Source organism: Mytilus californianus, unplaced genomic scaffold (assembly GCF_021869535.1).
Source record: "Mytilus californianus isolate M0D057914Y unplaced genomic scaffold, xbMytCali1.0.p SCAF_7, whole genome shotgun sequence".
NCBI lineage: Eukaryota > Metazoa > Mollusca > Bivalvia > Mytilida > Mytilidae > Mytilus > Mytilus californianus.
The window spans coordinates 83,629,538-83,643,936 of NW_026262723.1; the positions used below are offsets into that span (position 1 = coordinate 83,629,538).

General features: G+C 30.0%; 1 protein-coding gene across 27 annotated transcripts in view; it reads right to left on the reverse strand.

The window, feature by feature from the left end:
* The window catches only part of LOC127707754 (protein FAM13B-like), a 77,434-nt gene that overhangs the window by 35,415 nt on the left and 27,620 nt on the right, over positions 1–14,399 (reverse strand). For 26 of the 27 annotated variants that reach the window (XM_052212503.1, XM_052212500.1, XM_052212486.1 and 23 more), the window contains 5 exons: positions 3,768–3,960; positions 2,856–3,065; positions 2,069–2,255; positions 820–943; positions 14–103 (listed from right to left, as the gene is read on the reverse strand). In XM_052212503.1, the coding sequence (XP_052068463.1) occupies positions 14–103; positions 820–943; positions 2,069–2,255; positions 2,856–3,065; positions 3,768–3,960 (804 nt within the window). The remainder of the gene's footprint in view (positions 1–13; positions 104–819; positions 944–2,068; positions 2,256–2,855; positions 3,066–3,767; positions 3,961–14,399) is intronic. The other variant, XM_052212513.1, reaches the window with a different exon arrangement.

Below are 14,399 nucleotides of genomic sequence, written 5' to 3' on the forward strand. Positions count from 1 at the left end.
GATGACATCGTACCTTCCTTGGTGATGGTACAGGTTTATCCTCAATATAAACTTTAGGTGGGGGAGGACGAGGAGGTGGAGGTGTTTTCTGGTTTTTCCTGAGCTGTAAATGACAATTATATTTAAATCTTTGCTTTTTTGCTTTCATTTATATAATAGAACACAATATATCTTTATCAAAACTAACATTGGATTTCCATCACATCTCCTTTTGTTCAAATAGGGATGAATGACTTGCTAAAGATATTTCAAAGATTTTCACAAGATCCAGTGTTTAAACAAATATTTAGCAATACCACAAAAAAAGCTATACAATCTTAGCAAGCATTTAGCACTAATTAATATGAATGCACATTGTCTCTTCATGAATACTACATTCATTTTCAATCACAGTATATGCTTTTAGCAAACATGTATACATGTACTAGCTTTATAAACTACCTATGCATATCAAAATCAAGCAGAACATTGAATCAACATTCTGGACAAGACCTGAAAGTCTCCTTTTTCATATTTATAACTTTTAGACTTTATATGAGTAAAGAAGCTTAAAAAAACATACATGCAGGTTAATATTATTAAATATAACTGTGATATAAAATTATTCCTGGTTATGTATAAAATTACTCACTACTAACATGCAGATTAATAATAGTGCCATTAAGTAGTCAGATCAGTTTTTCCTTGTCCATTTTTGGGGGATATTTCATGCCATATCCTTATGTAGCATTTACTAAATATTTAACTAAATTGACTACAGATACATCAATAGTAAGAATGCACCAACTAAAAAGCATGAAAAGGTTCTAAAATTCTTACCCAATGTAACTCGGGAGGATCCTCATTCTCATCCCTGAATAAACTATTGTAGTGAGCTACGAACTTGTACACTACTTGGTTTATAGCACCTTGGTCCCTCAAACCACCAATTCCCTGTGCACATCTGTAACAAATTACAACAAAGTTCAATGATTGATTAAACACTAAAAGGTTATGAAATGTAGGTTAACACTGCACGTTTAAAAAACTTTTTCTGTCCAGATAAAAATATACCCTGTTTACTCATAAATTCAAAGTTCATTGTTTACAGCATTAGATTTTATCTTATATCATGCTGAAGAATAAAGAAAATGTAAATGGGAAATATAAACAGCACAAAATTTACATAAAAGTTGTGTCTCAACTGGTACCTGATATGAAGATCCATAGTGTGAAAATGGGATGTCATATTCACAATTTTTATTAAATAAAATGGAGATTATTAATAAAAAAAAGTAAACTATTAAACTAGAATTGCACACATCCGTCATCTGTAACTACCGATACTCATTATTAACATACATGTAAAGTATGTCAGTCAAGTACCTGTAAGGATGACTGTCAACATATAATACAAGAGTGCACACCGTCATTAAAATCTCACCTGCTGCACTGATCATGATTGAATATGTTTATGAAAGTCTTTAATAAAGGTTTTTCTACAAGTTTCACATAAACTTAACATTATTAATGATCAATGATTAACGAGGTCAAGGACAATAGAAACATCATAACATAAGGCCTCTGTATACAGGTATGAAGCATCTAGCTTTTCTCCCTTATGAAATATAAAGCTATTTACAAATAGATAACGCAGAAGTGGCTACAAGCGGATTAGCATCCCTTTGTCTTGCATTCTGTGTCTTTCGTCTAAGAGAAACTGTTAAGATAATTATTAAGCCATTCAATTTTAACAGGAGAGTTTTTGAAGATATTAAATGACAAATGGGTGCCAAATGACCACAATAATGACCTGTAATTGGATTTAACTTCTTTCCATGTGGCTTCAACTCATATGAAATTTAACCACTATTACTGAATGGTAGCCGTCTTTAAAAACAGGCAGCAGAGAGTTTACAATGCCACCTTCACTTGTATATGGTAGCAATACTGCAACAGAATCTCTTAAGAAAAATAACAGGTCAAAGCCTGCTATCATAGAAAATGCTAAAATTTGAACTACTATTAAATTCACATAGATTTCACCTCCTCTGTGACTTATAGTGTGATAGTGAATATTTATCCTTACCTAAATATATTTGGTCCAAACACAATGGCAAGAGACATAGCAGTCATTTTGTTCTGTTTCTCATGTTTAGCTACAGTGACCAGAAAACCAGACAAATACTTCAGTAAGTTATAATGTTCCTTAGGTAGATTATCATGTAAACACTGCTTTAACTGGTACAAACAAGCTTTTATGTCATTCTGGTAAGCTGAAAGATAAAATAGAGGATTCTATAAGTGTATACATATGTCAAAAAAATTAAATTAAACTTTAGTTATAATTTACAAACTTGTTAGGCTTGTTTCTCATCAAAACACCATTTACAGTAACTTTTTTAGGGTCTGAATCTCATTTTCATTTGTAAGAAGTTAATGCCACTTGTTATACATGTAAAGCTTTATATGCTTACTATTCCATAGGGCCAAGAAACTAGCTGTTATACAAAGCATCAATGGTCTTAAACGTAACAATCTTTAGTGGTACAATACCATTACAATCTTATAATATTCAGTTTATACATCAATGCATCAAAACACGATGAAATCATTGTGGAAAAAATGTATTTTCATGATAATTTGATTTTGTGGTTTTGCCCAAGTTTGCATACAAGCCTATTGAAAGTTTGTACTGTGTTGAACATTTAAATTTGTGGTTCACCTTTTAATACCTACCAAATCCACAAAAATCGGTACCCCACGAATAATAATGAATCCAGGGTAAGTTTAAAGTGCTTTAATTTTGTGATTTTTCTTATAGTTGATGTTTTAATCTTCTTTTAATATTGTCAAGACAATCACCAATGCCTTACCATCTTGTATACAGACAAACTGTTGAGTCCTGTTCTCAGGTACAAGTGGTACTGGTAGTTCTCTCAGGAATAATTTCAGCAGGCCGGCAACAGCTGCTATGTCACCATCTTCTTCTAGATTAGCATCACCTCTGATATCAAACTCTCCTCTTAACTTTTCAATAATCTTGGAACTTCCACTGACTCGAAATATACCCTCTTGATCCAAACCTAATTCAAACAAAAATACATGACAATATAATTCTACCACAGATATTAACACACATATATAGTTGATAAGTTGTTCAATATGATGATAAGGGATTGGTGTTTAACGTCCAGTGACAAATATTTCATGCATATCAGGTTAGGAACATGTACATGTTATTATATGATTATAAACTCTGCTTTGTAATTGACCGACACACAGAGCTAGATTTCAAAAAATGATTATTGATAATGTAGCAGTTTGCAGGAAGACATCTCACATACTACGAAACATTACTCCTTTTCCAAGCTGACCAGTCTTTGGTCTTCTGCTGTGTGCTAAGCAGAGAAGCAGAAAATTTCATCAAGTGTTTATTAATATTTTACTATCCAATTCTTGTGCAATTAGGGAAAATTAAATGCATGCTATGCCTCTGGCAAAATAACAACTATTGGCATTTCATTTATAATACTTTTTTTTCTGTACTTTCTATTCTTAAATATCTTCAACACAATGCATCATCACTGGAGAATTGTAGAATGGGAAGTGCAAAAATCTTACTGATCAAATTATTAAAAGGTCTTTAAAAATTATCCTCTCACTCATTCAAATCTTTTCTTGTGTCCATTTCTTCATGGTTTTTCTAATCAATATCCTAGATTTATACACGCAGTACATGGTAGTAACTATTTCATATATACAGAAAACACTAGAAGACTGCTTACCTTTTTCAGCAATAGTTTCACAAATTTTCATAACAGCAAAAGGTACTTTGTATTTATTTCCCTCTCTGGCTAATAAATCATCCAAGTGGACACCAAATGTGCGGTTAACATTCGAGAAAACTTTCTTTCGGGTCCCAGGACTTAGCAATTTTTTCATTTTATCCATAGAACCATTTATTGGAAGACCTTTAGTCTGAAAATAAAAGAAAATAAACACCTATGAAAAAACTGGCAAATTATAGTTGTTGCATCTGCAAAATTACTCATGGGATTCCATAATTCTTGTCTTGTAAAATATCATTTTTGCTACCTCATCAGATTTTTGAACAGATTTTTATTGATTACTTCCACAAAACAAATACATATTCTATTAAAAGATAAAATATTATCATTATTGTTATAATGCCATAGACAGACAGTGCTCTCAGACAAAACCTTAGAATAAAGAAATAGAATATCAATACATATAACATGTTATTTCATTACACAAACAATATTAACATTGTTAAAAACTTTGAAGAAATCAACAATTTTGTTTATAACTGCACAAAAAAATTTAGAAATTGAGAGGTGCACAAATTAATTGTACCTGAGAAACTGCAAGTTTTTTTGAATCCTTTTCTTTAAAAATGTTAATATTGTCAAAGGTTTAAGTTTATATTTTACATGCATTTTAAGTTTAAGAAACTGCATAAATAATGCATAAATGTAATAAAAATTGTGTAAACTGACATTTTGTTGATTTAGAATCATCTCCTTTTTAAAGTTCAGTAATTCCAACATCCCAACTTATTCTTCCTTTTAGTTCCAGTAAGTGCAATGATCTTACAAACAAATACTATGGAACTGATACCATGTGATATTTATATATCACCTATTGCTAAATATAAAAGGAGGAAAGTCCTTGACCATATAACATCTCATTTGTATATACAAATTTGTATCCCCATAGGCAAAATGTACTAACCACAGCTCTACACGTGTGGCCATTTACTAGAGCATTTTCATTAACTATATGACAACAGTAAACACTTCTGACCCTTATTAACCTAGACTGAAATGACAGTGACCATAAACATTGACCGTACAAATGTGATTGACCTTTAGTATGGACAGTACTATGATCATAAACATTGACCTTACAAATGTGATTGACCTTTAGTATGGACAGTACTATGACCATAAACATTGACCTTACAAATGACTATTGACCTTTCATAATGGACAGCATTAAGTTTCTACCTGTGAAAAAGTATTTTTTGTAGACATAAAGAAGAAACATTTGAATAATTTCTTCATGTAATGTTCAGCTTTATATTGTATTGTTGAATGTACCTCAAGAAACAAGGATTTAAACATCCAAGCTTTATATTGTATCGTTGAATATACCTCAAGAAACAAGGATTTAAACATCCAAGCTTTATATTGTTTTGTTGAATGTACCTCAAGAACCAAGGATTTAAACATCCAAGCTTTATATTGTATTGTTGAATGTACCTCAAGAACCAAGGATTTAAACATCCAAGCACATGGCATCCATATTTTATGGTTAAGTTTGATTTTTACTTGGTTTACCTTAATGTTAATGTTGACAGCAGATCATTTCAGTAAGGTGGTCTTTAACCACAAAAACACACACCTCCAACACAATCATATTTTTCAGACAAGCAAAAGTTCTTACTCTATATCACTAAATCTCAAATTCATCATACAACTACTGGTTCTAATGTGCATATTATGGAAGACTTTTTGGTTAATACATCCAAATAAAAATTTGAAGAAACAGATGTTTATATACCATGTGCACAGACTGTTTGGAGCTGAGTATAATAAAGGGCTAATTTACATCTGGAGGCACAAACTACAAATAGAGAATTATTTCTGTAATACTTTCATAGGTTAGTCTCTTATGATCTTCTAAAGTGTCAGCCATGGTAAGTGATACTTAAAATTAATATTCTAATGCAGATTCGTGTGACAAAAGACAGTCCAATTTGTTCAAATACAGAACTCATATACATATTTAAAATAACTATTCTTTAACATATAACATATGATGTAACATATGCATTTATAAATTATAATATTTGTTTGATACTGTTCCAACAACTGCCTAACACTAAAATTTGGAACATAATTAATCATACAAGTAGAAAACTATTATAAACAAGGAATTATTTGAATCTGGAATAATTTTGAATTCTGGAAAATTGATGAGAAATTTATGATGAAAACTAACCCAACTAAATAGGGTTAGCCATGCACGCATGGCTAAGGGGGATAGTTAGTTCATACTGAAATGATAGTGAAAGTAAAATTAACCTTAGCCATGTGTGCATGGCTAACCCTATTTAGTTGGGTTAGTTTTCGTCATACATTTCTAATCAATTTTCCAGAATTCAAAATTATTCTAGATTCAAATAATTCCTTGTTTATAAACATTGTAGAAACCTACAGCTGATATATGTACTATTGTGATCATATTAAGCATTGTCATTACATATATGATTGACCTTTACATGACCATCATACTATGACCATAAACATTGACCTTTAGTGGTCATTACTTTGACCATAAACTTTGACCTTACAAATGATGATTGACCTTTTATAATGGACAGAATATAGTTTCTCTCTGTGATAAAGCATTACATGTATATGAAGAAACATTTGATTTTCTTGCTTTATATTGTTTTGTTGAATGTGCCTCAAGAAACAAAAATTAAAATATCAAAGAGCATGGAATCTATACTTTGTGGCTTACTTGGTTTTACTAAATTTACCTCAATGTTAACTTTTAAGTCAAAAGTCAAACTTCAGTTTTAGATGCTATTAATAAACAAGATTTAACCTGAACCAATTTGAATGGTTATAACAGGAAATTATTCAGTTATGTTCAGTTTTTCTGTCAATTTTCAAACAGTTCTACTGTAGTAAATTTAATACAGTTCCAACCTGCCAACTATCCCGATTTATCGGGGAAATCCCCCATGAGAGGTGTTGACCTGAATTTTAAAATTCTTTATTTTATAAACTGAACACCTCAACACAGGCATTCAAATGAGTTAAAAGGGTATTTAAGCACATACATACTCATTGAAACAATATAGAAGTAGATTAAAAACGCTTATGACAATAAAAGAGGAGCATAAGTTCCTATTGCGCTTAAAATCCCCCATGGAGATTTTGAAAAGTTGGCAGGTATGCAGTTCACAAAAAATGACTGGAAACTGACTCCAAGTAAACTGTCGCAACACTGCTGTGTACATTGCAAGAAAACGTTTAGAAATGAGCTTGTACTTGAAATAAGACTCTACATTTATTTCAAATAATATTATTAATAAGTTCAAAATGACAATTTCAGTGAAATTCATTAGTGTGATGGGTTTAAAATAAATTAACTGGGTGTTAGAATACATCTAACTCCCACCAACTTGTTACATTATCTAAAATTACATTCCACAGTTTATAGTTATATAACTTAATGCAAGGGGGCATCTATGGAATTAAAATAACGTCTGTCCAAAAATAGGATGATCAAACCTTTATTACAAGTTTTATTGACATAAAGGATACATCTAGGGGAGTAAAATAGTAAACCTTAAACTGCTCTGTCAGACCAGTTCTCAGTTTCTTGGTAAAATATATATCTTGCAATTTGAAGTAATGATAATGTATGGAATTATAAAAAGCCTCCAATGCTGTTCACTCTTTCCTATATAACATATCTCGCTTATAAGCTTTATATCTTAAAAGAGTCTTTAGTTATGTGTCTTTGTGTGGTTACAAATGTAAAATCAGATGATTGCTTTCAATAGAAGCAGGTCACACTAACCCATATTAAATGTTTCAATGACTTCTTAAAATTTCACTATTTGAGTGAACTTCTCTGATTCTTGTTGAACAATGCATTTGGATGAATGTCAGTTACAGTAAATTAAGAAATTATCGCATGCATTTATTATTGCGATTTTTCAAGAATGGACAAAAATGCGAGATTAATTATTGCGATATCATGAAAATCTGCATACAGATATATGTAACAGACATCAGAATGCGAGTTCTTATTATTGTGATAGTCACCCAGTCGCATTATTCGCATTAATAAAAACCTCGCAATAATTTCTGAATTTACAGTAATCACACCAAATACTGTAATTATGGCCTACCTACATTTTACTCTTTTTTCAAATTAAATTAAATGTTTTTTCCTTATCCATTTGGAAAATTCATGGATTTCTTTGTCATGATTGTCTTGATTCTATTGTAAATTGATTTATTTTTATTTTTTATATATGGTGATCAACTTTTAGGAAAGAGACCAATTAATACTTTCAAAAGTAGGACAGAAAAATTGATGGACTCTCTCTTTAAAATAAAGAAAAAAGTAGAAAGTTTGTTTGACAGGGATTTAAACCAGTTAATTTTGGAACTAAGTGCCCATTATGTACACACACAAGAATGTCACAAAAACTTTAATGATCATCTAATAACTGAATTTTCCCCAATTTGGTTCAGTGCAGTTTGAGCATAAGACAACAAGGTCACTCACTGTAAAAAGAAATGGACATTCTAAACACTGATGTCAAAATATAGGAAAGAAATCTACAAAGTTTAAGAAATGGAATTCATCTAGTTAATTGTACTGTTCTTTATCAAATTTTCATGAAAATTACTTAAGAGTTGCCCTCTTTGTTTAAGACTAACATTGCGACTATTTTTTAACCTGCTAGTTCACAAGGTGATAGCTTGCATGAAGTCATGAAACCCTACCCAGAAACATTCATATGCCAATTTTGGTTTCTGAAAATGTTAGACCTATACACACAAAATGTATCCATGTGTTTGTACAGAAAGAAAATCATAAATTGCCTCAACAACATTCTTGGTGGAGCCAAAAAAACAATTTCACTTACGTTTTTTTCTGTATCGATCCTTTTCGGTAATTTTATTCATTGACTACTTTCATTTTATCTCACAGAAGGAAAAAAATATTTATTTTTAAATGATTCTGTTCTTGTTTAGTTTGTAAGTTTTTGATATTGACAGTGACCACCTACAGAGCATCATCTGGTCAATGACAGATATGAACATCTATGAAGTATATATAGATATAACAACAATAGCCGCTGACGTCACACTCATAAACATCTATATATATGTCACAAGAAAAACAAATGAAGACAGCAGTCTGTACTCTCTGAAAAGATTGTTTTGTCATGTTAGTTTTATACTTAAGCTGATGACAATCTGACATGACCATGTTCTGCTGAAACAGCAAAGAAGATAGACAGAATACAAATCATTGTTCAACAACATTAGGATAAAAATAAACATCAAAGTCAACTATAAACAATGTTATTATTAATTGGAAAGTTTATCAAGAAGTTGTTACATCTCTTTGTAACATACAGAAATGTAACACACGTAAAGAGATGTAACATACAATAGAACATGCTTAATAGGTACTGCTTACTAACATCACCCAAAATTAATTATAACTCTGGTCGATGAAGTTGACTCTAAAACTAAACAATTTTTACTTCTAAAGAAGGTAATCAACCCCAAGAAGCTAAACATATTAAATTTTTTTAAATGAAAATTGTTGCTCTGCATTTTTTCTGATTTAAGCATTCAAACCTGAATATTTATCTCATTTTTTTTATTTTTTAACAACTTTTTGGACTTGTTCTGTAGTGAAAACCCAAAATATTACACATTTTTTTTCCATGATTAAAATTTTTGTCTGAAACTATTATCAAGGTATTTTGTAACTTTGTCCTGATCAATGAATATTTCCAAAGGGAAGAATATACTAAAATGTTAATTGATATGTTTCAGTAGTTGTTTTTATAAAGTGTTACACAATTTATCTATTTAGGTATATTAATATATGTCCATGCTTCAGGAAGCAGATTCTTTAGATTTTTGATAACTTGGTATTCAATCTTTTTGCTACTTCCTATGTACAGACATAATCATACTTGAGCCACAATTTTCTTTTTTCAAAAGTGTTTATTAACAAATTAAGAAAATTGAAATAAATGTCATATAAAAAGCACCAGATAACATTTTTATAAATCAATTTTCTTAACAAAATAAAAAAACTTCCACTGTTATTTGTCACTTGAAAACAGAATTACCAAATTCTGATAGGAAATAAATCTGGTTATTAGATATTTTCGGTTAATTTGATACAGCTATTAAGAAAATAACCAACGTTGGAATTCAGTCAATTTATACGTAAATATACGGTGAAGGACATTACAATTACTTTGATACTATTTTTGAAATCTTTCCAATAACTCTACACTTTATGTCTTTATAGTATTATTTGTGTGAAAGCATTAAATTTAAATGCATCTGATAGTTCATCTTAACAGTTATTGTCAAGTACATAATCTTTGGCAAACTTCCTTCTCCTGATATTAATGGACAATTTGTAAGTTGTCAGACTATATATATATATTTCATTTAGCACCTCTTTGAAGTAGTATACATGTAGATCCTAGTTTGAATCTAGCGATATCTTCATTTCCGGTACATTGTACTTTTCTTCATCTAATCTGCTATAATGATTTTAACGAAAACTGCATTTTATCAATCGAATATCAATTTCAATTTAATAATTTCAAATTTAAGTTCCATGTCAAAATTTAATTTATATAAATTACTCTTGATAAATAATTTTTTTCAAAAGTGACTGAAAGAAAATTTTGAATTAAGAACATTTCGGATTAAGTGATGAAATACTTACTGTAGAGTTAAGACTTTGAAAATGTAGAGAGAGAAAAGGATTTCCCACTGAACCAAAATGGAAAATCCCATCTTTTTACAACTGAAATCAAGCTCAATGATATGATAGGGAACAGTCATATTAGAAAACTTGAAATTATTTGTAGTATTTCTAACTGTAAATCGATAAAAGGTAAAAAAGAGTTATAAAAAATTCTTATCCTGGTAATTCCTGTAAGATTTTGCTTTTTACTTCTTTCTTTATAGAGTGTTCCAGCAGCTGTACAGAGGGTATATTAGCTTTGCAGTTACTTATGTGTGATTTTCTGTGAAGAGTTGATTCCAAGACTTCTAATGAATATGAAGATGATTTAGTATTTAATATCTATTAAAGAATAACTTGGTGATGCCTCTAAAAATCTGTTCATCATTTTTTTTTAAATTATGCTTTATTGGTAACATTTACCTTCAAGAGCACACCCTAATACTAGCTATCAGAACGGCAGAAAAAAATCAAATGTTCATGACAGCCAAACCAATTGTTTTTGATAGCATTATTACGGTACACAGATCCTATCGTATATGCCATACTGTTAGCCAGTATTAGTGTGAGATGAGAATAAATTTTTAGATCACATTTTATAGTGATAATGAAGGTGCATCTATTTTTTTTATTTCAACTGACTTACAAACAAAAGTGCAAGTTTATTGAAAAATCACTTTTTAACCAAATAAAAACAGCAGTGTTATAATAAGTTGGGGAGAAAAGTAAAAGTTCTCTGTTAATAACAACCCCTCATAGAATTTAAATGTAGATTTACATAGAAAAACTCTAAATAGTAAAACCAATTATATTAGAATTCATTGAAAACAATTAAATCATACAGACCCTAGTTAAATGTTTACGATCCATAACAGAATTCCATTTCATTTTCATTTGTTCCATGAACATCTTGAAGTAAAAACAATGGACAAATGTAGGTGGGAAAGGTATGCACAAGGTCCTTTGTCACAAAGTAAACAGAATATGGCCATAAACATTTCATCACAAATATATACATGTAAATAAAATCTTAAAAGTGCATGGATTGTAAATTATTTGAAGTACATTTTATTTGTTTACTATGTATGATAAACTGCTTATGTCGTGAATGGAATATAAATAGTATAATAATGCACGAGAATAATTTGTACTGTTAGGAGTCTAACTGTTCCTTCCATGCCTGCCTTTTTCATGTTAATATGAGGTTCTTATTTGTCCTCAAGCAAGCAATTTTTGTAAAAAAAAAAAACAAACCCAAGTCTCTTCAGCAAGTAACTGGCAAACTCTTTCTCCTACAAGTAAACGCACTTCTGAACTTCCAAACTAAAACTAACAGGATTTTCTTCACTGTTAACGTCCAACAGCATTCAGCCTTTACCTTTTTGGAATTTGAAATAAACTGAAATAATTTAGTGTTTTTTGTTTGCACACTGTAAAAATCATTACTTTTTCAGTATTAACTAAGTTCAAAAGTTTTCAGGAATTTTAGAGATTTAAATCTGGATGACTGATGCTTTAGACCAACAGTAATCATTAGTGGAACATTTATGTATTGAACTGATTCAAAGCAAATATCTAAATAGCCATTACTTCCTGTATCTTACTTAACATCTTTGTCAGACTTTCAGTTTTGCATGTCAGAAATAATATTTGTAGATATTTATTTTCTAATTGCAATCAATTGTTTAAATGGCAATCAATACACAGATATCTTATGTCACATTTATATTCCAAACCAGAAACAACAACAGGAAATGAACTTTATTTTCTCTATATCTAATGAAACAGGAAAGACTTAGGATAACTTTTTCAATATTTTACGTAACTATGACTCAATAAACAAAAAATATTTGAATCATAACAGAATCTAACATGTGAAAAAACAATTAATTACCAGTTCAGAGTGTCTTGATATGTTTATTGAAAGCAACCAAGACAAATCATTCAATTCTATGTGATATTCTTCCAACTTTAATTATATAATGTAGATTTGATCATAATATAATTAATCCTAAAAAATAAAAAAATCATTTATACATTTTGTAAGTGCATAATGTACATTCCCTAAATAATGCATCTATAAATAGACATCTCAGCTAAATTCAAACTTGATTTACTTTGAGCAGAGCATTACAAAAGCAGGAGACACCAAAACTCAATAGATCAAAAATAAAATAAAATGTGCACACAATTTCATCAGGGACTAAAGATCCTATAAGTTTATCAATAACTGATTTCCAATTTCATTGCTCAGGAGAAGTTTTAAATCAGAAATGGCTATATTAAAACTTCAAATGACAACCCAACAAGGAAATAAAACAGAAAGTGCATAATGCCAATACATACTGAATGAAGTCTCTGAATTTCTGAAAGTTTAATTAAATCAATAATTCTAGTACAATGTATTGGATGTATAAGATGCTTTCCCCTACAGACCAATGGTTTTCTACCAGGAAATAGCCCGATTCCATTTGAAAAATAGTACAATAGGTGATGCAAAATGTCATTAAATATTGATGATTCTGTGAAGTTGTGAAAGATTTACTACTTAGTAAATTTCTGTTTATCTTGCTTTAGAACACATATGGATGTACAAATATCCTAGCTGTAATACCCATGGAATTGCTAGCCATGGTATACTTAGCTGATGTCTGTAATAGTTATACTATTTTTGAATAAAAATCAAAACACATCTTTTTAAATGATACAAATAACAGGAAGTACATTTCTTCCAGTCTTATCTAGATTCATGTTCATTCAAATTTCCTTAGGTCATTTTTTTTTTTTCTTAAGAAAAACAATGTCAGTTTACTCCAATAAATATCTGAACATGTCACTTCATTAGCTATCTATATATAAAAATTATCCTTTTCATCAACTTTCTTCTAAAATTGGACCAAGAAGCCAGTGATATCCTTATTTAGTAGAACATTGATTAATAGTTAATGGTTAATATTGAGAATTGGGTCAGCACATCAAATAGAGAATTGTGTGAACTTATTACAAAATTAATCAGCTTTTACAACATTACTTTGTAACTTGAAAGGTTTAATGGTAAATTTATAAGCATGAAGAATTATGAAAAGTGCAAGTCAACTCCAATGAGCAATAAATAATGTAGTAATCATGGGGAAAAAATAAGTAATAACACTGTATGTATAAAAGTGTATTATATTCTGTCAACCTTTATATCTATACATGAAGAACAACATGGTCCACAGGAGTTATCATTCATAATAGGTTTGAAAAAATCTCGTCATGTAGATCAAAAAGTTTTATTTTTTAGTAATACCACTTGTAATCAGGAATTGCTTCTGCTATCTATCATTTTCATACCATTTATAAAAGGCCTTGCATACATTATTCCTGCACATTTGGGTTAAGATTGATAAAAGATTAGATAAGAGTAGTCTCCCATGAAGATTTATCAATGAAAACTTTTGTCGTTTCATGAATTTCATGTACAATTTTATGAAAATCTGTCTGTACCAAAATATTTAGGTAATTATATGATGTTAGAGCAAATATTGATTAGTAAACAGTTAAAATGGTCATTATTCAGGTCCTGTCGAGATATAGATATATGCTTTTACATAACAAGCATGACAAGAAGCTGTCAAAATGACAGAAAATCATGTTTAAGCAATTAAGGGCAATAAGTCATATTTGGGGCCCTTTATAGCTTGCTGTTCCGTGTGGGCCAAGGCTCTGTGTTAAAGGCCGTACTTTGACCTATAATGGTTTACTTTTACAAATTGTGACTTGGATGGCATACCACATCTTCTTATATCTAATAACTCCTGAATGGTGAAAGTGAAAAGTGTCAATATCAAAATTTGATCTCCATTTTTTCA